At 42.7% G+C, this 25,353-nt stretch overlaps 1 protein-coding gene and 1 long non-coding RNA gene across 10 annotated transcripts in view; one reads left to right on the top strand and one right to left on the bottom strand.

Moving 5' to 3' along the window:
* LOC310757881 overlaps nt 1-15,703 on the bottom strand; it is a 75,725-nt gene extending 60,022 nt beyond the window's left edge. Inside the window, exons 1-2 of the long non-coding RNA XR_014545536.1 lie at nt 15,635-15,703; nt 13,799-13,927 (exon numbers count right to left, since the gene is read on the bottom strand). This is a non-coding gene — a long non-coding RNA (uncharacterized lncRNA). The remainder of the gene's footprint in view (nt 1-13,798; nt 13,928-15,634) is intronic.
* The window catches only part of TAMM41 (TAM41 mitochondrial translocator assembly and maintenance homolog), a 146,126-nt gene that overhangs the window by 90,713 nt on the left and 30,060 nt on the right, over nt 1-25,353 (top strand). For 4 of the 9 annotated variants that reach the window (XR_014545484.1, XM_083603542.1, XM_083603544.1 and 1 more), the window contains 2 exons: nt 18,699-18,878; nt 19,511-19,603. The exons of 1 other annotated variant lie outside the window; for it this stretch is intronic. Coding sequence is in view for 5 of the 8 variants with exons in the window: in XM_083603542.1 (XP_083459668.1) it covers nt 18,705-18,878; nt 19,511-19,603 (267 nt within the window). In the remaining 3 variants the exon portion in view is untranslated. Of the gene's footprint in view, nt 1-15,844; nt 16,365-18,698; nt 18,879-19,510; nt 19,604-25,353 lie in introns of those variants that run through there. 4 more of the 9 variants (XR_014545486.1, XM_083603545.1, XR_014545485.1 and 1 more) reach the window with 3 other exon arrangements.

The following is a 25,353-nucleotide window of genomic DNA, read 5'->3' on the forward strand; positions in this document are numbered from 1 at the left end:
AACTGGGGCTAAGAAACCATTTCCCTATATCACCTTAGTCTATGATTATATTTTCTTATTGAATATTCAAGGCAGGGATGAAACTAGGCTTTATTTCACCCAGGTCAAAGACCCAGTTTGGCACACATCCCATGCACTTTTGCGTTTGTGTGTGTGCGCGTCTGTGTGTGTGTGCGCACACACACACGCGCTGGGAGCCTCAATGGCGCCCCCTGGAGGCTTCACCTGGGGCAAAAAAAACCTGGCTAATCCCCCCCCCCCCATAGCAATGGACAAGGGGAACACCAACAGTCCAATCATTACTAGCAGATGGAAGACCTGGGGGAGAACTTTCAAAAAGCACACCAACTTTTTCTAAATGTTTGCTGAGAAAACTCATAAACAGTGATTGAACTCATTATTTCTGAAGCAAGCTAAGGAGAATTCATTGGCCGCTGATATAATCCCACTCTGGCTGAGATCTAGTAATCTAGAGTTCACAAGTGGCCTATTACTCCTAACTAGCACAAACTTGAGATAATTTGTTTTTCACACTAATTGTGGTAATGAATTGACAGTAAAACCATTTATAGCCCCTGGCAAAAGCCATAAGCCAGTCACCGCGGTGCTAGTTTATTTTATTTTCCTTTCTGTCACAAAGCATAAAATAAGTTTTGCCAGGAAATAAAAGATCTTGGATACCCATAAGAACAACAAAAAGGGGTGGGGGTGGAGGGAACCAGCCGCATGACCTCAGCTCCATCTAATGGAATTTTATTGTGAGGCTTGTTAAACTTTTCCAAGCAGAAATACTGACAAAACAAAAGCTTCTACAGCCACCTACACAAATCTCTTTGCTTTTGAAAAAGAACACTTCTTCAGTCATCTTTGCTCAAGAAAAAAAGAAAAAGAAATTATTCTTACAAGTTCTCAAGCCAAACATCCCCCACCACACTGTTTTCTACGTGACTGGGAGTTCCATGCTTAAACAAATGGATCTGTTGCCATCACTGTTTAGTTTTGCTCTCAGACTCAGAAGTAGAATTGACAACAAGTTTGATCAATGTATCAAGATTCACGGTTCATCAAAGCACTCTTATTGTGGATGGAAGTAGTTTTATATTTGCTGGTGAGAGTCTGCTCTGATATAAAACTGGACCCCTCTCAGGTGAGAGTAGTATTATTAGACAGTCTAGTGCAGGGGTGAGCAAACTTTTTCAGCAGGGGGCCAGTCCACTGTCTCTCAGACCTTGTGGGGGGCTGGACTATATTTGGGGGGGGGGAATGAACGAATTCCTATGCTCCACAAATAACCCAGAGATGCATTTTAAATAAAAGCACACATTCTACTCATGTAAAAACACACTGATTCCCAGACCGTCTGCGGCCAGATTTAGAAGGCAATTGGGCCGGATCAGGCCCCCAGGCCTTAGTTTGCCTACCCATGGTCTAGTGGGTGTGAGACATGAGCTCAATAGTGCTTCGGAGACTGGGATAGTATTTTATACATGTAGGCACTCATTGAACCTATTTCTGAGTTAATGTTGGTAGGACTGCACTGGAAATTATTTAGCCATTTGGGAATGTGAGGTTATATAATCATATTTGTACTCCGATGTCATGTTTACTGGATTTATCTTCCTCATTCTTTACAAGATGATGGAAACTACTGGCCCTGTAACCTGAGCTGCATTTGGAATTAATGGAGTTTTAAATCATGGGCAAAGCAAATAAGATAATGAAAATAAGAGTGAAAAAGATAAGCAGAATGAGGAGTCAGTCTTGCTGATGCCACAGGTACTGTAATTGCTCACACAAATCTCTCATTGACATAGCCTCTCCAAATTCTAGTGAGTTCATAAATTGTTTATAATTGTAGCAAGGTCAGAAGAACCTCTCTTACCATTGACTTGACTCTACAGATGTCTGGTAATGGAGTCCCTATATTAATGGATGTTTCGCTAAAATGATAGACAAAATGTCTTGAAAGGCTAGAACTCCTATGCTTATTTTTCAAATACACAACTGGGAAAGAACTCCAAACTTAATCTCAGGAAAGTCAGATGATGCACTGTTAACACTGCTGAGCATTATCAGCCCAAATAAGTAAGCCAGCTAAATCAGAACTCTTGGGTTTGAGGCAGTGAGCTGTCCCATGTGCTCCTGTATCTGCATGTTTCAGGTATTTTTCTGTGGAATTCTAGCCCTGCTGCCTCTTCCTTTTCAATTTAAGCGTAATTATTGTTGCTGAAAGACATGAGTTAGAATCATGAGCTTTGGAATGGTGGTAGACAACAATATTGTTAACATTGCGGCAGGTAGTCCTCAAGCTGTATGGTCTTGTGACGTTGTTGTTGTTGTTGTTGTTTAGTCATTTGGCTGTGTCCGACTCTTCGTGACCCCCTGGACCAGAGCACGCCAGGCACTCCTGTCTTCCACTGCCTCCCGCAGTTTGGTCAAACTCATGCTGGTAGCTTCGAGAACACTATCCAACCATCTCGTCCTCTGTCATCCCCTTCCCCTTGTGACCTCCATCTTTCCCAACATCAGGGTCTTTTCCAGGGAGTCTTCTCTTCTCATGAGGTGGCCAAAGTATTGGAGCCTCAGCTTCACGATCTGTCCTTCCAGTGAGCACTCAGGGCTAATTTCCTTAAGAATGGATGCGTTTGATCTTCTTGCAGTCCATGGGACTCTCAAGAGTCTCCTCCAGCACCATAATTCAAAAGCATCAATTATTAGGCGATCAGCCTTCTTTATGGTCCAGCTTTCACTTCCATACATCACTATAGGGAAAACCATAGCTTTAACTATACGGACCTTTGTTGGCAAGGCGATGTCTCTGCTTTTTAAGATTCTGTCTTGTGATGTTACATTACTGCTTTTGTGCTGCAAATCAGACTTAACTTTCCAGTGGGTTTATTGCTATTCTAAATATAGGGACAAGGGTTTCTACATGCCCTGTGCATCCCCCCCAATGTGCCCTGGAGGGTTGGAGAATGCCCAGAACAAATTGTGGGAGAGAAGTACATGGAGAAAGGAGTGCAGAAGCAGAACTCTCATTGCACAGGTAGAAGTCATTGCACAAACAGAATGACTTCACCGGATACAGCCCTAGTAGTCTAAGATGTCATTCCCCCCTCCTACAAAATTTGCTTTACAATCTTCGTATTTATTTTCCTTGTCCTAGATCCAAAGCACTGTGTGTCCCTGTGCCCAAGAGTGGTATGAAATTAAAGCAGCATGACAGATCTCTTTTGAAACTGAGGGAGTTTCATAACCAGTTTTGTAATATAGCATGGGGGTCTGTTATTCAAAGACCAAGATAGAATTAACTGAGCATTCCCTGGTCACTGGCAGGACACTGCCTAACACCATTCTTTAGATCTTATTCCTTTAAATAGTCTAAATTTTCTGTAAAACTGTCATCCATTTTCTATAAATCAATTAGCCCTAAATTACTGAACAATTTGTAACCCAATCCTAAACTATGTGAAACTCAGAATATGATCCTAGCAGTAACAGGAAGAAACTAACCCAATCTGAGTTTTCCATAAAATAGGGGTCTAATAGAAGGAGATTCAGCTTTAATTCCTCCTTTGGTTCCTAAGATGCAGCCAATTAACCCAGTGAATAGTAAACAAATCAAAGTTTGAAATGAGTTTAGAGGCTGTTGTACATATAAAGAGCCGCAGGGGAGCGTTTCAAACTGGCTAGAAAATTATGCTTCTAATCCAAATAATCAATATTGCAAATAAAATAATGCCTGCTAAAAACAACTTCAGTTCAAGATCACTGCAGCGCCAGATGGCACTACCAGATCACTACATGTTCATTTGTGAGGCAATCATAGTTAACTGGAAAAACAAAATAAAGCACAAATAAAGCTCTTGTGGCCCTAGAGATCAGAAGCAAATGGCATGATGGGGGAGGTGCTCTCTTGGTTGAATTGTAGAGTTGGAAGGGACCACAAGAGCCATCTTGACAAATCCCCTGCAACGCAAGAATCTTTTGCCCAACATGGGGCTCAAACCCATGACCCTGAGTTTAAGAGTTGCTGCTGCTTACTGGCAAGGAGGGGGGGAGGCAATAGGGAGGTTGGTGTGATGAAAATGGACCGGCGAAGCTAATCCGGAGCCCCTCTCAGTTTCTTTCCTGGGAAGCAGCAGTGACTCAGCTTTCAGAAGGCCAGGGGAGTGCCATCAAGCTGTCCACTTCGGGTTACATTTTCATATCTCATTGTGTTGGGAGGGTTGTGTGCCCACATTTATTCGAAGGCAGTGATTCCCAAATGCCTCCTCCCCCCCCCCCCCGCTACTGCCCAGAAATTGCCAAGGGCCTTGGTGAATCACTCCATAATTTTTCTGCCTGCTGGAGAAATTGTATTGTGCTGTGCTAGATACTCTGTGATTTATAAATATTGTTATTATTCCTGCTTTTATTTCTTACATATTGTATTCTATTGCATTACAAATGGTATTCCGTAGAAATTCAAATATATTGAATATATAGCAGTAACAAGGAAGAATGGGAAGCCTGAAGTCCATGTGTCCTAATAATTGACCACCAACAAGCTGTCCCTTCAGAAGTCTCAGACAATTCCATTTTCTTATTCTCCTGACCTAGGTTCACCATGCAGTATCAAATCAAGAAGGAGGCTTGCCATAAAAATGCAAAATGAGCTCATTAGCTGGTTTTCAGCTGCAGTTTTTCACTCTTAACTAGATGCTAGAAAGACAGTTATCCATTACAGTCCTGAAAGATGCTCAAGTTGGCTGATACATTTATCATGCACTTCAATACTGAAGCTTCCTAGCATTAAAGACTATTAGGGTCTTCATTGGATGGTTACATAATAAGGCTCTCAAAAGCAAAACAACAACCTATATGATATACTGCTGAAATCATTAGGTTTGTATCTTCTTTTTAAAGAGAGATTTACTAAGTGCTGTGTTAAAAGAACAAATATGCTGCCAACCAGAATAGACCTACCACAGTGATGAGTGGAAGGCCTGTGCAATTACGCAAATTGCCTACAATACTCAGAGATTTAGGCCAATGTAATTAGCATCTTTCCTTAAAAAAACACAAAAAACAAAATTCCCATCAAGACTTAAATACATTTTTGTCTTGCCAAAGTTATAGTGATTGTACACATCATTTTCTGTAACTGTGCAACTCTCTATGTGTCTTCTCAAATGTAAATCACATAGCATTTGGTGGTATCACTCCCAAGAAACTTGGTACAGAATTGCAGCCTAAGCCTGTGAGCCCCATAAATATTGAAAGCATTGAAAGCAGAAACTACAACTGCCTTCCAGCATCCTAAATCCATGAGGTCAAAAGATGACATCTCCATATGCTTGAGATCTCTTGATCACATGGGTGCATCCTTGAACTGTAGTTTACCCCTCATGGAGTTACAATTCCAGTAAAATTTCAGATAAGGATCTTTAACAGGAAACCAGAAGGCTGGGTAGAAAAGGCTGTGGGCAGCTTTAAAAATAAGAATAGGGAGCTTGTGTTGGACATCAATGAGATGGTGAGCCAGTTTTGGGAACCGAATTATGAAGCAGGTTAATAATTTTCATAGTGGAATTTTGGATAAAGGTGAGTAGGCTGAGCAAAGCAAGGTCAGAGAGGATAACATTATAGAGGTTATGGAGGGAAAAAGGCAGAGCATGAACTAGAATTTTAGGGATGGGACAGAAGTGAATGGGCAGGATTTTACCATTTTGTGTAGAGAGAATCAATTTGAAGCAGGCGTAGATAAGCTGCTTAAGAAAGAATAGGGAGCTTTTCATGGCGAACAGTAATAACAAAAAATATAAGCACTGGAGAGAGAGAGAGACAAAGGGAAATTAATCTGTGAAGAAGCAGTGGGAGTAAGAAGTTAAGGGACGATAAAGGCTATAGGGGCAGCACAATGCTTAATTTACAACAACAAAACCAAAAAAAACCTGAGAAAACGTCCTGAAATAAGGTTTCCAGAGCATGGTGCCATATTTTATCGTGGAAAGGTTTTGTCTGGTTTTCTGGGCTGTATGTTGGGCACATGAGTTGCAATATTGTATATAATTACGGTAACTTTCAATTGTCTAATAATATATAACAAATTTCATCCTAGTCACAATTCTTAAAAAGTGACCAAGAGACAACCATTTTTTGCACACCTTGAAGTAAGGATTGTATGTTCATTTAAAAGAACATTACTATCAGTAGAGAGTGAGGTAACTGGAATTGGTAATACCAGTGTTAACTATCAACTATGTGGCCTGTCAGATAGTATCAGTTAGAAATGCAAAAGTAGAAGTTAGAAATGCAAAAGGATCAAACTTTGTGTCCAGTCTTCATCACAGACGATACCAAAGGCAGCAAGTATAGGGAGAGGAATGAGCTGACTTAGGTGAGTCATAGAGATAAATAGGTCACAGACCGTAATCACATCCATCTGATGAGTTATGTGGTATCAGAATAATTTTTACTTACCATTTTAAATGGTTCTTCTTTAAACATTTTTTTTTCTGGAGCCATGACATTATAAAAAATGTAATCAATCTGCAACTACCTTGCAAGAGAAATCGAGGAAGCAGATGCATTACTGCTGTAGCCAAGCTATAAATTGGGTTGTTATGCCCCATGACTTTCTGTAGTTTGCTTAAGTACATTGGTCTGAAGTGCAGAATTGCAAAATATTCCACAAATGTATTTTTCCTTTTCCCCTCACTTTGCAATGATGGACTTTATATTGTGCTCCTCCTTCTGTGTTACTTTCTGGTTTAGCTATGCACAACAGTGATTTGGAAATTTGGAGCACCAGGCTCTTAAATAAGGTATGTATTATGTTTGCTCCTGATTTCATAAATGATTTAAAGCAGCAACAACAACTTGGAGTGCATTTCTCAGATTAGTATAGCGTTAGTAACACAATGAGTTTCCGACAGCTCTGCTTCATTAAAATGAGATACAAAAAGTGAAGCATGTACTTATAGTCAAAGTTTCAATGGATTAATAGCTCAACAAGTGTTGTGAGACAAAACAAAATCTTCTATTGGAGAGACAATTTGATTCGGGTTAGAAGAAAAAATAATTAGGAGCAATGTCTCCTAGGCTTCTTATCATTAAAATGTTAGACATGTACTCTTTGTCATGTTCCAGATTTACAAAGCATGGTTATTTTCAGGGTCTGTGCACACATACTCCAGACCTCCCCCTTTGCCTAAAGCAGAAACAAAACAATGTAGAACTTGAAAATTCATTTTCTTTTACTTTCCAACAGATACATTGATTCAGTAAAGGGTATATAGTAATTAACCCTAGCTTTTGTTTTGTAGGATCATGAAAGCAATAACATCCAAATCTAATAACATCCAAAGATTGACAAACCTTGTTGGATAGTGGATTTTCAATATTAGTCTGAGCATTAAAAGAAACTGCAAAACTAAAGTGATAGGATTGTGTAATAATAATAATAATTATTATTATTATTATTATTATTATTATTATTATTATTACTACAGTGGTACCTCAGGTTAAGTACTTAATTCATTCCGGAGGTCCGTTCTTAACCTGAAACTGTTCTTAACCTGAAGCACCACTTTAGCTAATGGGGCCTCCTGCTGCCGCTGCGCCGCCGGAGCCCGATTTCTGTTCTCAATCTGAAGCAAAGTTCTTAACCTGAAGCACTATTTCTGGGTTAGCAGAGTGTGTAACCTGAAGCGTATGTAACCTGAAGTGTATGTAACCCAAGGTACCACTGTATTTATACCCCACCCACCCATCTGGTTAGGTTTCCCCAGCCACATCGATGGCCTTACCATTAGGCAGAGTGAGGTAACTGTCTCAGGTGGCAAATGTTGGAGGACGGGGCAGTCACGGTAGCCCCCTGGTTGTTTGCCAATACTGAAATAAGATATAATTTGTCACTCTAGGTATGTGGAAAGGGTGTGTGTGTGGCATACCGCTCTTCACCCCAAGGAACAAACTATCTTGGTCCAGCTGTGAGTGTAAAAAGCTTTTAAACGTACGGTAAACCAGTGGTTTTGCCCAAAAAGCTATCCAGAAATGTCTACGAGTACATCCATGAATCAAGGCAAGACAGCTGGGAGACGGCATCGAGGTCGTAGATTTGCTACCGGCTATTGTGTTGTTGTTTAGGCCAAAGCAAATGGCAGCCTGAGGACATTTAATAGGAATTATGCAGAGTAGTGAGCCAATCAAGAAAAAAGAGCTCACTGTAAATATGTCATCCGAATAAGACATCTGCCACTGGGTTGTGGCAGGGAAATGTGCCCTTATTTCCTGCTCTCTCCATGACTAGGAGAGTCAGTGATAATTTCTGATCTTATTCTTTCTAAGGTTCACACTAAAATATTTCAGTCACAGTAGATCTTTATAACCCAAAGAATCCATAAATGAAGCAGCCATCATCTAAAATGAACACCCAGTTTAAATTATAGCCCTTCTGATGTTTCTACACACCAGAACACATGCTTTATTTTGACAGGGTTCAGATTTCCTGAAGGATTTTGTGTTTGGCTAACTGACTTCCACTACTAACTGTAAATCATAGTATACAGTCCTAGGAACAGTGTTTGCATAGGTGACAAGGTGAAGGGACATTCGCTCTCCCCACTCATTGAGCAGCCTCTATGAAGTCTGAGAGCAAGGCATAATAGATCTACTGAGGTGGTCATACCTTTGCTACGGTCATTTGGAGGCACATCAAAATGTGCTCAACCATTCCAAGTGCAAGGGTAATTCTTCCCAGACCAAGCAACAGTACAGCTCCATTTGCTCAGCACACATTAATTCTCAGACTCCTGCTTTAATAAAAGTAGTAAGGCTTCGGGCAATGCTTCGCTAAGAAATAAAAGCAGTTGCCAAATGCAGGTAAAGAACAGTCTTTTTGCAGATGTGTTTCAGATTTAAAGGCTAATTAAATGGAATCTGCAGGTTAGCAGAATCAACTATATTGCAAATAAGGAATCACCTTACTGGCTGCAAAGGCACCTGAAGGTCATACATTCTAAACAGCTTTCCTGTTCCAGCATACACCATATGCCACATTCTTAAAACAGTTTCTTGCTGTGCAAGCCAAAGCCCAGTCTACTCAGAAGTAAACCACATTGGATTAATGGTGCTTCCTCTTAGGTAAAGGCCTACTGAACTAGCCAATTTATATATTTATTTTTAAAAAATATGGCTCTTTAGGACAAGGACCATTTCTAATTACACCAATAGCCTATAATGTAAATCACTCAATGAATTTCTACTGAAGAATATAGAAATCAATATAGGAATGTTTAGATATTATACAAGCGGTGACCATTTTGCACGCATTCAACTGACGTGTGTCCAACGTGTGCGTCATTTTGGACCTGGAAGAGGGCAGAACGGGGACAGGACAGGACAGAACAAGTAGGGGCGGGTTGTAAATAAATATTACCAGTGGCCAGCTTCCATATTAAAAACAGTTTAAAGCTTAAAATTACAAAAATAAATAAATGGTGGGTCCTAAAAATACACATATCAGCTCGCTGAAAGCTGTATAATGAAAGTACCAGACCCATGCCTGTGGGGACTTCCACAACTTAGGGGAGGCCACAAATAGCCTCTCCTGGGCTGCTACCCTGAGCTTCTGAGGGCAAGAAGAGGGCATCCTCTGCAGATCTTAGCACCCAAAAGGGTCTGTAGGGAAGCAGACACTCTTTCGGGTATTTGGGCTTTGAATCATTTAGGGCTTTAAACACTAATATGATCACCTTGAATGGGCCTGGAAACGAACTGGCAAAACAGGGGTTATACGTGCTCTGAAATGAACCCCATCCAGCAATTCTGTCTGCTGCATTTTGGAGCAATTGAAGCTGAAGCATTTGCTGATGATCATGCTCCTCTGAAAGGTCTTCTCTTCGTTAGTAAGTTCCACTCCTGGGCTCACTTACTTGGGAGGAAGCTCCATTAAAATCACGCTGACCTACATTTTATCCTCTTCTCATTAAATCTGTAACCCGCCTGTAACCAGTCCAGCAGGTCCTAGGCCTAAAAAGTACATGCAAGCAGGTGGTGCCATCTGGCCTCGTTTATTTACTTCTAAGAAGATGTGTAAACGTTTGTGCTGTTAGATGCTTTTTGTACAACTATCTCTCTCTGTTTCTCACAGCCCCCTGGAGGGCAGGAGGAATTTGGGCAAGATAATTGCTTCCTCCCCCGGTTTTTCCCACCACAGCAATTTCTTGAGAAAGCATTAGCATGAACACTACAGAATGAAAAGTGCTTTCTTCCACTGTGCTGGAGCCTTAAATGCAAGTAGATCATGCATTGGGGTGCTGGAAGTAGAACAAGACTAGGAATGGGGGCTTTCTTTGGTGGAGAAGGATTGTGAGCCCACCTGTGATTATGAAAATGTGTCTTTTGTAACAGAGGCTCTCCTACTATGCCATTAAAATATGGGGAGGGAGAAGGAGAAGCTGTTCATAGTCAAACTGCTACTGAAACCTATGTGTTTGGGGAAGCAGGAGACGGAAAAGAAAGAAATATCACTTGTTCAGTGGTGAGAGGAAAGCATATACAGCAAGCCCTCAAATTACGTAGGGGTAATATTTCAGGGTTCATGCCTAAAGCCAAAATCTCATATAGTCAGAACCAATTGGGTGCAGTGGTGGGTAGGATTACCAAAGTCTTTTTTGCCTGGTTGCCTGCTCATTTTCTGCCCCCTTTATATATTTATGTATATACTTTTGCCAAGCGCTCAAAGCTGAATGAGCACGAGTCAATTGTGTGTAAGTTGCAGCTAGCTGTACTCTGAGAAATTATTTTATTACTCGGCTGTTCTTCTAGTGCCGTAGATTTACTGACTGACCTGGCCTGGCCATGTATTTCTAGCCTCAGTATTCATTAGCTGTAAAGTGGGACTAATGTACTCTAAACGGTGTATATATAATACAGTGCATATATGTTACCATGACAACAAAAACTAGCAACACCAATCCAGCAGAAAAAGGGTGTTTTCAATGGAATCACAAATAACCTTAAAAGCAACAGCAGGGTTTTGAAAAATTTATGATAGTTTTGAGAAAAGAGGACATCAAGTGGTAGTTGTTTGTAATTGCAGCTGGATGCATATAGCATACAGTATTTATTATTGGATGGGACGCGGGTGGCGCTGTCGGTAAAACCTCAGTGCCTAGGACTTGCCGATCGCATGGTCGGCAGTTCGAATCCCCGCGGTGGGGTGCGCTCCCATCGTTCGGTCCCAGTGCCTGCCAACCTAGCAGTTCGAAAGCACCTTCGGGCGCAAGTAGATAAATAGGGACCGCTTACCAGCGGGAAGGTAAACAGCGTTCTGTGTGCTGCGCTGGCTCGCCAGATGCAGCTTGTCACGCTGGCCACATGACCCGGAAATGTCTGCGGACAGCGCTGGCTGGCCTATAGAGTGAGATGAGCGCACAACCCTAGAGTCTGGCAAGACTGGCCCGTACGGGCAGAGGTACCTTTACCTTTATTTATTATTGGAATAGTTCCCTACCTCTGTGGATTTCGCCCAAGGATAAAACTCTGTTATTACACACACACACACACACACCATTTTTGTTCTCTATGCTAAGGAGTGGGAAATGGGTATTATATCAGGAAAGTATTCTTGCCAGTTTTGAGATTCACATTTAGTCACATACCTATTGAGGTAGAAGTGTAAGAGATTAATATAGAACTCTGCATTACGTTGTTTAAACTACATGCTATGCAGCCCTCAGAGCAATTCACCATCACAGTCTGCATATGAGTGAATGGAAATCACATTATGGAATGTGCTATTGGAAAGCCTCTGATTTCAGAAACCAGACTCGATCCACATAGGTTTGGATTTTATGTGCTGGTCATAATACTTGAATCTTGATTCACACAAGCCTGCATTCTATATGCTGTTCAGCTAAATAATGTCCGTGATGCATTTTCAGCTTCAGCATGCACCATTTACAGATACAAGTGCTGCTGCTTATCTTTATGGCCCCACACAGCTTGGGATCCAGGAACTAACGAAACCTATGGTCTCCAGAGTGATATCTGTAGGTGCAATGACACTCTTGAGAACTTCCTCTTATGCCCACGAAGTTGCCAACCCCCCTGTTGCATCCTGTGTTATGTTTTGCCTGATGCACTTTGCTTCAGATTTCCAAGTAGAACCTGGGTGCTGCCCATGGGCATAGCCAAGGGGGGGGCAGCTGCCACCCCCCCCATCAAGTAAAAGAACAGATACTTAACTGACCAATCACATTGGTTCTGCTCCCTCTAACAAAAGTCCTGCCCCTCAGCCAAATCCTGTTCCCCCCTAACAAAAATCCTGGCTATTCCCATGGTGCTGCCCTGAAGTTTTTTTAATCAACTAAATTTATGATTAATTAGTACCACACTGTACCTTAATAACAGAATGAAAACACAGGCCACAAAGGTAGAAAAGCTACAAACTCATTCCTCAATATAAACTTGACGAACCTGATTATGGGCCATGAATTACCAGTCTGAGCTGATATGCTGGGGAATTAAATATCTGCCTGAAACAGCTACTGAATACTCTGGGTCTGGGAAGCCAAAGGCTTTGAATCCTCAAAGGGTTTGCTCATTTAAATGTTTCAAAAATCTGAGATGAAAACAGAAATTATATATTCATAATTGCAAAGCCCTCATGTGGGGGCTTTGGGCTACTGTTACATAATTACAAGAGCCGGTGTGATGTAACAACTATGAAAACAGCAGATAATGACAATTACAGGGTGATGAAAGCAAACAAGATGGTCGTGAAGAAAAGAATTAATCTGTTGCTATAGACACAGAAAGCACAAAGGATTCAGCCCAGTGGTGTTAACTGCTGATTGAATAAAGAGGAAGGGGGTCCAGCAGCTAAAGTAACATTGCTAGTTTGCTGGAAACTCTCATTCATATTCACCCAGATGGACCAAAAATTGAAAGGCCATATTTTTTTCCAGAAATTACTGACTGAATGAAAACAACAATATATCCCAGAATCCTCTGCAACATCATGGAGGTTCTGGACACATTATTGATTTATGTGGGGCTGCCTAAACCTCACCTAAAGGGTAAAGGTAAAGGGACCCCTGACCATTAGGTCCAGTCATGACCGACTCTGGGGTTGCGGCGCTCATCTCGCTTTATTGGCCGAGGGAGCCGGCGTACAGCTTCCGGGTCATGTGGCCAGCATGACTAAGCCGCTTCTGGCGAACCAGAGCAGCACACGGAAATGCCGTTTACCTTCCCGCCAGAGTGGTACCTATTTATCTACTTGCACTTTGATGTGCTTTCGAACTGCTAGGTTGGCAGGAGCTGGGACCAAGCAATGGGAGCTCACCCCGTCACGGGGATTCGAACCGCTGACCTCCTGATCGGCAAGTCCTAGGCTCTGTGGTTTAACCCACAGCACCACCCACGTCGAAACCTCACCTAGAGATGCATAAAACTCTGAGCTGTTTGCACTTGTCCCTGCATCTGAACAAAGGGGGCCAACAGGGACTGCTTCACCCTTTCCTTCAAAGCACTACTGTTGTCAGCAGCAGCTTGGATGAAGGAACATGACGCTTATCTCTAAAATCTCACAAGGCTCAGGACCCAGGTATCCATTAGACCAAGGGTAGCCAACATGGCACCCTTCAGATGTTGCTGGACTACAGTTCCCATCATCCCTGACCATTGGCCATGCTAAATGCTGCTTGGAGTTGGAGGGCACACCATTAGCTTACCCCTATGCTAGACCACCGCCAACCATACCATTCTGCCTGTTCAAAGATATAATAATCAGACGGTCTCTTACAGTTTTGAATGGCATCTACTAAGAGAGCATCTTCTCTAAGTTGCTGTAATGTCTGGACTCTTTGGTGCATGTTTCTGTAGAATCATAGGCACTCCCACTCTCCATCACTCTTGGGCATAGAAGAAATACCTGTAAATGAAAACCAGTGCATTGGGGAGAAAGCTTATAGCTTAATCTGTTCCACATGGTGCTAGTTTGCTATTCTGATGAAGTTGTTGTTTTTAATCTTTTTTTAATGCACAAGGGAAGCTTTAAAAATAATGATGCCCCAGCTGTAGTTTCTTTCAGGATTCTGCCTCTAGCCTACAGTGGCCAGGCAGACACCTCTGGGAAGCCCACCAGCTTCTGCATGCTGGCAGCTAGTAATCAGTGTCATAATGCCTCTGATCCAGTTGTAATGACAGCCACTGCTGGATCCTTTCTCAAAGAATTTGACTAAATTTCCTCAGAAGGTACTGCAGGTCCTTTGGCTCTCTAGATGAAAATGTATGCAAAAGAGCAGCCGCCCCTTTAAGCTTTGCTGTACGCTTTTAATAACTTTCGTATCACACTTTGCCGACAGCAGCATACAGTAGCTGGTTGAGTAATTATCAGCTCCCTGCGTTCCCCGAGGTTCATAGCCAATCTGACATTCAGAATAATCAGATGAGATTGCTTGGTAGTTCAGAGCAAGTAGGACCATCTGTATCTACATATATTATTACTGCTTGGCAGGTCATAGAAGATTTCTGACAGCTTGAACCACAATTAAGTTAAGCAGAAATGTTCAGTGGCATTTGCTCCTAGATGCCTGGGACTGCAGTAACAGGATCAGGCTGCATTAAATCCAAACACACACCCTCAAATGATGTGTGTATTCTTTTAAAAATTTTCAATATATTCAGTATGCATGCTTCGGCAGTATGATTGTTAAGTAAACTGTCGCTGGAATCCCTCTAGATCAAACGGTGGTGTAAAAAGTACAGGAGTAATTTGGGCAATTCAGTCAAATTTGTTTTGTCCAGTAAGAAGGTATATAGGCAATAATTACAGTTCCCTCAATATTTGCTTACCTATACCTATACATAAGGCATTATGCAATGAAATAGTACTGCAGGATTTCCACTTATGCAATGGAACCTCTCCCGCCTCCTGGCCCTGTGCGCCCTCCAAGTCTGCTCCAGAGGGTTGAGAACCCAAGAACAGATTTGGGGGGTATGTGGGGAAAGGAGAGGGAGGGAAAGTTCCCTTGTGCAATAGAAAGTCCTTGTGCTAGTGGATCTGCCTCATGGGATATGCAACCCTAACACAGTTATACATATATTTTTTTAAACAATAAACAATAAACAATTGCATTGGCTGCATGAAGTGAACCAGGGGAACAAGCCTTTCCTCATCTTCGGAACCTGTGAGTGGTGGGATAAAAAAAAGATTAAAAACTTAATCAGGTTTCTTTACTCCCCATGTTATGTACTGAGTTGAATAGGATCCAAAATGCAGGAGTCTGGTTGGTCCTAGAACAATAGGATTCAGAATGCAGCAGTCTGATTGGTCCTAGAACAATGCAGCAGTATGATTGGTCCGCAGGAGCCACCCAATCCAGCTCCAGGTGGAAGTGAATCCACAACCTGATTGGCCTACAGGAGTATCCCGGAATTAGCCAATCAGGTGCAGCCCATTGTGTAAATAATGTATATAAAGCAGATATTTTGGGGGAATTTTCATTCCTCCTCACCACTATGAACTGAATAAAGAGCATGAAATCCACTCTCAACTCTGAGTATACTTTTCACCCCAAAACAGTAACTCTACTCCAGAAAGAACCTTGAGAAAAGTTCTGCTCGCACTGCTGCCTGCCTATATAATTTGGTTCCTGCCAGGCTACACTCCTATCCCTGTTTATCTGGTCTCAAGCCCCAGGGAATTCATCACCGGTATTTTCTGCGTAGACTGGATTGCGCACCAGAAAGCGGTGCCTCCCAAGGCAGCTCTCTACCAGGGAGGGCGCTGTGGTTTCAGAACGCCTACTTGGTTTCCTCTTGGTTCAAACTCTATTTCCTCAGCTACTGGCGTGGACGTTGGACGACGTGCTGCTTCCGCCCGGCCTTCCCAGCTGCTGAGTCTGCCCTGCGAAGACTCCGCGCGCGCTTAAGGCGCACGTTGTTTACTTTGGCCGCATGGCTTTGCAGAGCTCGGCGGTGAAATTCCGCAGGATCCTGGCTCATTTCCCTCAAGAGCTCAGCCTAGCTTTTGCTTATGGGTCCGGGGTCTTTCAGCAAGCGGGGGCCTCTGCCGTGGAAACGGGGGTAAGTGGGGCTGGAATAGACTCCTAGGACGGGAAGGGGCAAGTCCTATGCCTATTATTTAGCTGTAAAACCTGCAAGCGATCAAGCGGCGGCGGCCGTTTTTGAAGTTGTTCTTTCTGCAGCCTTCCTGAGCAAGGAGCTGGGATGTGTGTGTGCTTTAAAAATAACCCACCCTTCCCCAATTCTACCCTCATGAGCCCAGGAAAACATAATAGAGCTCCTCTCGGTTTTTTGCCATATGCTTCATAGCACCATCCATGCAACACAATCTTTAATTGCCAGTAAAACCAGCACCTAGCAGCGTCTATCAATGCATGTTTATTTGAAAATAGCTATCACTGTCTATAATGGGATTTGCTTCCAATAAACTGTGCAGCCACAGTCTCTTAATTGAGGTTAGAGTCTGTCAGCCTTTAAGTTTTAAGGCTCATTCTAAGGTTGCAGTCCTATCCCTCTTAGCTTCAACTGTTTTTAACCATTTGTTTCTTAGATGGTTCCTAATACAACCATAGTGAATAATGTGTTAATAGTGGCCTGTGGTGTTGTACTGATTGGGTTATCAGTGGAATTGTTCTAAGTCAGAGGTTTTCAACCTTTTTGAGTCCATGGCTCCCTTAACCAACTACATTCTTTATGCAGCATCCCTGTGGGGCTCAGGAGCCCAGTTAGGTCACCCCTTGCCTGCAGAGCTGGCAGCCTCTCACCCTTTTTTGAACACCCTCCCTTGTAGAGTGTCAGCCTCCTCTCCTCTCCTTGGGAATCCTCCCCTTGGGGGAGAGGATGCAAGAGGGCATCAGAGGAGGGAGAGAAAGAGAGAGGGGCAGGGGCCAGTGTTGCCTGTGGCGCCCCTGACCATCATTTAAGGCACCCCAGGGTGCCACCGCACACTGGTTGAAAATCACTGTTGTAAGTGAACGTCTTGGGCATAGTATCAGATTCAGGTTTTCCATTAAGTATCAAAACACCACTGAGGCTTGAATTTTATTAAGTGCCATCAGATGCTGATGCATCATGTACAGTGGTACCTCGGGTTACAGGCGCTTCAGGTTACAGACACTTCAGGTCACAGACTCTGCTAACCCAGATATAGTACCTCAGGTTAAGAACTTTGCTTAAGGTTGAGAACAGAAATTGTGCAAGGGCGGCAGTGGGAGGCCCCATTAGCTAAAGTGGTACCTCAGGTTAAGAACAGTTTCAGGTTAAGAACAGACCTCCAGAACGAATAAAATTCTTAACCCGAGGTACCACTGTTCTCTATAGTTAGCCTGTGTCCAATCCAAAGCCTGCACTTAAATCCCATTGAATTAAAGTGGGGACTAAATTAATGACTACCATATTTTTCGCTCTATAGGACGTACTTTTCCTCCTCCAAAAATGAAGGGGAAATGTGTGTGCGTCCTATGGAGCGAATGCAGGGGGGAGGCAGGCAGGAAAAGCCCCCAAAAGCCGCACACAAGCTCCATGCGGCTCTTGGGGGCTTTTCCTTAGGAGGGAGAAGGGACTGACGCGGCTGGTCAGTCCCTTCTCCCTCCTCGTATAAAAGCCCACAGGAGCCGCGCGCTCCTTAAAGGGTGTGCGGCTACTGTGGGCTTTTGCAGGAGGTGGGGGTATTGCCATAGCCGCGCGCAGCCTCTCCCTGCCGGAGAGGTGGCGCGCAGCTATGGCAGCAGCCTCTTTTGCCGCGCGCCACCTCTCCAGCTGGGAGAGGGTGCGCGGGGCTAAAGAAGCCATAGCTCCTGGCTTCCCCGGCAGCCTCGAGAAGCTCGCGGAGCAGGTTGAAAGGAACCGATCCCTCTCTCTCTCCAGGCTTTCAAGGTAGCCGCCTGAAGGCGACTGAACGCACCTTGAACAGCACCTTGTTTTAAAGGGGGAGAACGGGGGTGGGGAAAATCTCCCCCTCTCTGCGCAGCGCCTCCTGCCGCTTCGCTGAAGGGGCGCTGGGCAGAGAGGGGGAGATTTTTTTTTCTTGTTCTCCCCCTCTAAAACAAGGTGTGTCCTATGGTCCGGTGCATCCTATAGAGCGAAAAATACGGTAATTCTTCACACTGATTTTAATGGAAACCTTAGTCTGGATTTGAATGGGACCTAATTTAATCTGGATGCAACACGGAGTGGATAATAATAATAATAATAATAATAATAATAATAATAATAATAATTTATTATTTATACCCGCCCATCTGGCTGGGCCTCCCCAGCCACTCTGGGCGGCTTCCATAGAAACCAAAACTACAGTAAAATATCACACGTTAAAAACTTCCCTGAACAGGGCTGCCTTAAGATGTCTTCTGAATGTCAGGTAGTTGTTTATCATTTTGACATCTGCTGGAAGGGCGTTCCACAGGGCGGGCGCCACTACCGAGAAGGCCCTCTGCCTGGTTCCCTGTAGCTTTGCTTCTCTCAATGAGGGAACCCCCAGAAGGCCCTCGTCGCTGGACCTCAAACGTGCTTTGTTAGCTTTTACTTGCAGGTGTGTGTGTGTGTTTTCTTATGTGTTTCTTCATTTTTTTGTTTCAGATCTTTATGTTGCCTTCTGGTGTTTAACATGGTTCAGGAGTGATTTGTGATTGTAAGCAAAAAAACCTATGCATTCTGTCGTCTTTTTTATTTTACAGAACAATATGCTGGACTTTGTGTTTGCTGTTGATGATTCTGTGACATGGCATATGATGAACCTGTTAAAGAATCGTAATCATTATTCCTTTCTAAAATATTTTGGGCCCAAGCCAATCAGTAATGTCCAGAACTATGGAGCAGGGATTTACTACAATACACTAGTGCCTTGTAATGGCAGGGTAAGTAATATAGGTGGCATCTTTGCTGTTATTTGGGTTTGTCCCCAGTGCACAACTTTAGTGATTGACTCATTCAGGCTTTTGCTCTGTGAGAGCTTTATTACCGAGACGAAAATTCTTTTGAAAGGCAATATGTTCTATGAAAACAGGATGAATTGATTTAAATTGTGGTTATTTTAATCTTTGTTTTAGATTTTATTACAATAAAACAACTTTTATGACTCTTTCCATCATGAAAGATAGGTTCAAAACTAAGTTAGTTTTGGGACTCCAAGGAAGGTAACTGTTTAAATATCAAGAGGCACCTTGAAGGTTAGATAAGAGACTCTGCAGAAAGGCTTATGAGGAGAACAGGGGAGATAAGTGATTTTCCCATGGAAAGTTTCTGATGAAAAAGACTTCACAGTGTGTGCCCCTCTGCTGCTTCTTAGGATGGTTCTTAACAAAAGAGACAAAAAAAAACCTACCTCTCTCGTGCTTTGAGAATAATTTCCCCAAAAGAATTTTCAAAAGATTCAGCCTTTGTGCAAACCTAATTTGCTTTTGGCAGATGTATTTTATTTTAGTCTTATTTATTTTAAGTCTTTTATTTACACCTAATGTGATCCAGCTCTCATTTTTGCATGTTCCAGGTTATAAAATATGGTGTTATTAGTACTGATGTTCTGATTGAAGATTTGCTTCGCTGGAAGACACTCTATGTAGCTGGACGACTGCAAAAGCCGGTACTGCTTAAGACTCGTTTTCTCATTTAAAATGACCACAAACCATAACTACAGGGAAACTATTTCAAAAACATGGTGGAGGGATAAGTGGCCATAGGCTGTACTCGTACTGTGGTGTTTGGAATGTAAATTTGTGGCATAAGTAAAGTGAAATGCTGATAAAGTTGTTATTGCGTTCCATCTGAGGGTTGAGCTACATGTTACATTGTTCATGTTAGTGTTCAAATGGCCACTTCTGTTTTGGAGAAAAAGCAGCTGTGGGACTACAGTCTGAATTGGGCCTCCACAAATTCCTTCCTCTATGTGGCAGTTTGCTCAAGGTGCTGTTTAATTTCAGTGAACAGCACAATTGAAGGCAAATAGCAGTGTTGGGTAGGTGAATTTTCAGCAGGGAGCTACCGCAGGGGCCAACACAGGAACACATTCCTAATCAGGGAGCTCACCACTACTTTTTCTTTAAAATAAGAGTCTAAACCACTGAGCCTCTTGGACTTGCCGATCAGAAGGTTCGTGGTTCGAATCCCGTGATGGGGTGAGCTCCCGTTGCTCGGTCCCAGTTCCTGCCAACCTAGCAGTTCGAAAGCACGCCAAAAATGCAAGTAGATAAATAGGTACCGCTCCGGCGGGAAGGTAAACGGTGTTTCCGTGCGCTGCTCTGGTTTCGCCAGAAGTGGCTCAGTCATGCAAGCCACATGACCTGGAAAAACTGTCTGCGGACAAACGCCGGCTCCCTCGGCCAGTAACGCAAGATGAGCGCCGCAACCCCAGAGCCATCTGCGACTGGACTTAACTGTCAGGGGTCCTTTACCTTTACCTTTTAATGAAGTACACCTTTTTAAAACAAAACCATGCATCATGTAGTGGCCTGGTTTGAATGTAGCATTAAACCATAGTTCGATGTGAATGAGCAGTACGGTGGTGACTGCTGGTCAAAAGTTCCCTTGGCTCTCCTCCCTTGGTGTGCAACTGAATCTGCCACCATGAGTGACAGGCAAGAACAAACCTTGGGAGGAAGTGCACCGTAAACCTGGGTTTGGATAGCACAGCAAGCTAGACTTTGGCTTGTTGTATCTGTGGAATTGTAGCAGTGGAAGAGAAGTGCCTTGGGAACACTTCAGCAGCATGCGCCACCACACTGCTTATTTGCATCAAACCATAGCTTGATTTGAATTATGGTTTAATATGATGTGTGTGTGGAACTAATGTATGTAGTTTGTCAAGTAACTTCAGAGTTTTGGAACCAGATTGTACTGTCCTTTGCCAAGCCATTGTAAGCACATGTGAGTTACCCTGCAACAGGTACATTGGTATCCAACGGGAATGCCACTATCACTTGGCTCTCAGTTCCTCCATTCCCACATCTCTTCCTGTGACCTTTTTGCACTCTTGGGGAAGAATTTGGAAATGCCCGGTCTATATTTAAACATATTATTGATCATGTTTGTATGCTGCCAGGAGTTCATGGTAGTGGATGCAGAGTTAAGCTGAAAGATAATAATTTCCCAAAAGTATTGTGTGAGTTTCATACCTGATGGAAGATCTTAACCCATTTCTCCTTAACAGTTGGTCACACCAGTTTATTGGTGTCTTTAAGTCACAGGTGGGTACCTGTGGCTCTCTAGATGTTGTTGGACTCCAATCCTATCTCTGACCATGTTGTCTGGGGCTAATTGGAGCTCAGCTGCAACAATATATAGAGTGCCACACTCCCATACTCCGAATCCGGTGCTTTAAGGATAAAGAGTAAAGGTAAAGGGACCCCTGACCATTAGGTCCAGTCGTGACCGACTCTGGGGTTGCAGCGCACATCTCGCTTTACTGGCCAAGGGAGCTGGCGTACAGCTTCCTGGTCATGTGGCCAGCATGACTAAGCCGCTTCTGGCGAACCAGAGCAGCGCACGGAAATGCCGTTTACCTTCCCACCAGAGCGGTACCTATTTATCTACTTGCACTTTGACATGCTTTCAAACTGCTAGATTCGAACCACCGACCTTCTGATCGGCAAGCCCTAGGCTCTGTGGTTTGGACCACAGCACCACCCGCGTCCCATAGGATAAAGAGTACTGAGCTTTAAAAGTGCCTGGTGAAATGCCAGTGACAACTACACAAAGTTCATATCAAGTGTTCCAATTGACCACTAGATGGAAGCAGAGTTAAGTCAAAAGGAGAGAGAGAGACTCTAAATTCAACTTGGAATTCTGATGACAGGAAGGGGTGGGCAGGTGGGGTTGTGAATCTGCTTTGGGTATAGTCTTAAGTGATACTTTTTAGTTGCCTATGAATTCCCAGCTGACTTCTTTTTTGTATTTTTATGTATTTAATATATATTTAATATTCTTCTGCTACAACATATGAAACCATTAGTGGGAGTTGGTGGAAATTATTCATTGGTCCTTTCCAGTAAAATTAATGGAAGATACTTTTTCTTGCCTTTGATACTGAGAACAAAACAAGTCCACTCTTCTTAGTTTGTCTGTGTTACAAGTTCAGAAAACAAATGAGCATTCATGTTGCTGTTCTTCTGGGAACTAAGTAAAACTTAAGTTTGTGATTTCATCAAATATTTATTTATTTTTAAAAAATGCTTCAACTGAAGTTCCTCAAGCAGTGTACAATTTTTAGTAAAATCATAGTTACATATTTGGGTGTTTGTTCTATTTCCCCTATTCACTTTTCCCAGGATTCCACCATTTTGGAATGTGCATGGGAATCACTTGTTTCAAAGTCCCCTTATAAAAAAATATCAACTTTCCATATGCAGGGAGATCTTGATGAGTAGTGCTTCCATTCAGTCTAACCTAGTGAGTATTTTCCAGTGGAATGATCTCTGGGAGGACTGTACCGCATCGGACATAGCATGTCTAAATTCGTACCCATTGTCACTTTGAAACTTTTGTAAGATCATTCTGTCTGAAGAGGTATTTTGTGACTTGGCTTAAGTGTGTAGGAAGGTAGATAGCATTTTTCACACTTTACCTATCTTAAGCCTGCTTTGAACTTCTGGGAATCAGTAAAACGAAAGGCAGTGTTCGGTGATGTTAGCCTGCTTGTGCAACAGAACATTGGCTTTCTCATTTTCCCCTCCAGTCCTCAGTGTCTCTAAAGTTCAGAGCAGATTTTGCTGGTGGAAACTGCAGGGTGGAGGACAGGAAGGAGAAGTGAGCAGAAGTCTACTCATGCTACATTCAATCTTGCCCTAGAAGTATAAATAAAAACAGAATGCAAATCCAATAAATATAAATGCCTTCTCTGGTTCTAGGTTTTCTTTCGGTTGTTCCATTCTGGGTCAACATGATCTTCTTTTTCTTCTTGGAATTTGCATCCAGATCTAAACTTGCAAAATTAACCTGTAATTTGTAGTTGCTGCTGGAAATTTTAACTAATGTCACTCGTAGATATTGTTATTTTAGTTGGTTGTTGGTTTTTCAAACCTTGGTGACAACAGCTTTAGGGCTGATCTTTGAAGCCTTTGAAATATGCCACCCATCTGAACATGAAAGCATTCCCATCTGATGTTTCAGGTTTGTGAGGCAATACCTTTTTATCGACTGTTTCCACTGTGTGATTTACAGTCAATACAAACCTGAATGTTGAAAAACAAACCCTTTGCACAAATCTGACAGTGATATATTAAACATGACTGAACAGCTCATATGGGTTTCCTCCTGTTTTAGCAGGGATTCAAGCAGAATAATTCCTAGTGTTCCGCTACAAGATTGTGTCCCAGCTAGTTAATGTTTCTGTGTTTTTCTGTCTCTATGGAGTGGGCAATATAAGCCAAGTCCCGCTCTCCGATGTGTTAATTTCCCTTAGTTTGGTATACTCTTGCAGCAGTGCTAATATGAGCCACATAGTTCAGATGAGGACATCTCTAGTAGGACACAAATGGCTATTGAGAATTGTGAGCTCTTTTCTTCTTCCCAGGCCTCTCTGGCTGTGTCTCAAGAGTTTGCTGGCTTTTGCTTTGGACACCACATAAGATTGATTAGCCAAGTTCTCATCTAACTTCATGTTGAAGAACTGGGTAAATACAGGGTTTTTTTTGCAGCCCAATTGAGGCTTGTAGAAAACATCCATCCTGTTAAAACTTTATGATCTGCTGTCCCGTCTTCAGACTATGTAAATTTCCTGGCTACTGAGGAATGGCAGATACTTCTGGTGCTTCATGAAAGTGGGAGGCACTATCCAAGCCACTCCTGTCACATAGTCCCAAGCTCCTCCTACTTATAGCTCCTCCTACCTGTTCCACCTCAGCTACACTTATGAAAGTCCACTTACATGTCCATGATAGCTTCAGAGGCACTATACCTCTATGGATGAAGCTGTCTTACGCAGAGTAAGATCATTATTCAGAATAAGATCATGGTCTGCATTTGCCCAGCAGAGCTCTCAAGGTTCACAGTAGGAGGTCTTCTTAAACTATGCTATCTAGTTGTGCGGTGATAAACTTCGAAGTGCGGGAGCCCATCATGACAACCCCACCCCCCCAAAGAGAATACAAAAATGCAGGCATCTGGTGTTCATCCATTATTACACACACACACACACACACACACACACACACCCCTCACCCACAAAAATACAGCAAGCAGACTTAACATGGACACTGGTACCAGAGCCTGCAATAAACCCAGATGCTAACTTTGCTGCCATATACACCCAGACAACACTGTCACTGACCCAACAACATCAAACATACCATCTCAGGCCTATTTAATTGCTCATCTTCTAACATTGTATATGCCATCAAATGCCAGCAGTGCCCTTCAGCTCTCTGTATTGGACAAACAGGCCAAACCCTATGCCAAAGGATAAATGGACATAAATTTGACATCAGGAATCACAAGACGAATAATAATAATGATAATAATAATAATAATAATAATAATAATAATAATTTTTTATTTATACCCCACCCATCTGGCTGGGTTTCCCCAGCCACTTTGGGAGACTTCCAACAAAATATTAAAATACAATAGTCTGTTAAACATTGAAAGCTTCCCTAAACGGGGCTGCCTTCAGATGTCGTCTAAAAGTTGTCTTTCTCTTTGACATCTGGTGGGAGGGCGTTCCACAGGGTGGGTGCCACTACCAAGGAGGCCCTCTGCCTGGTTCCCTGTAACTTGGCTTCTCACAGCGAGGGAGCGGCGAAACCTGGAAGTAAAATGTTCCGTTACTTCCGGGTCGCCGCAGAGTGCATCCCGAAAACGCTCAACCCGAAGCTACTTCAACCCGAGGTAACACTGTATAAGGGTCTGGTGACTTCTGTTTCAGTGTATCTGAAGAAGTGTGCATGCACAGGAAAGCTTATACCAAGAACAAACGTAGTTGGTCTCTAAGGTGCTACTGGACAATTTTTTTATATATTTCAACACAGAGAGAGCGCGCAATACATAGCACAATACCCAGGGCTGTATTCCATTAAGTTCTACTCACAGTGGACCCATTGAAATGAATGGCCCTAAGAAAGCTATGTTTATTAATTTCCACAGATCTATTCTAAGTATGTAGTACTTATCCTGACTGCAACACCACCACCATATATTAGGATCTGTATGACTGCAATTTTATGTATACCTTATTTACCCAAATCTAATGCACACTTTTTTTGCGTTGCGAAAATTAAGGTGCTCATTAGATTTGATAACGCATTATACTCAAGTAAATACGATAGTTTCTTGAGAGTCAGCTCCATCAAACTCAGTGACGCTTGCTTCCGACTGTGTAGGTTCATCTCATAGAGCACATTT

Source organism: Podarcis filfolensis, assembly GCF_964270895.1.
Source record: "Podarcis filfolensis genome assembly, chromosome: 2".
Lineage (NCBI taxonomy): Eukaryota > Metazoa > Chordata > Lepidosauria > Squamata > Lacertidae > Podarcis > Podarcis filfolensis.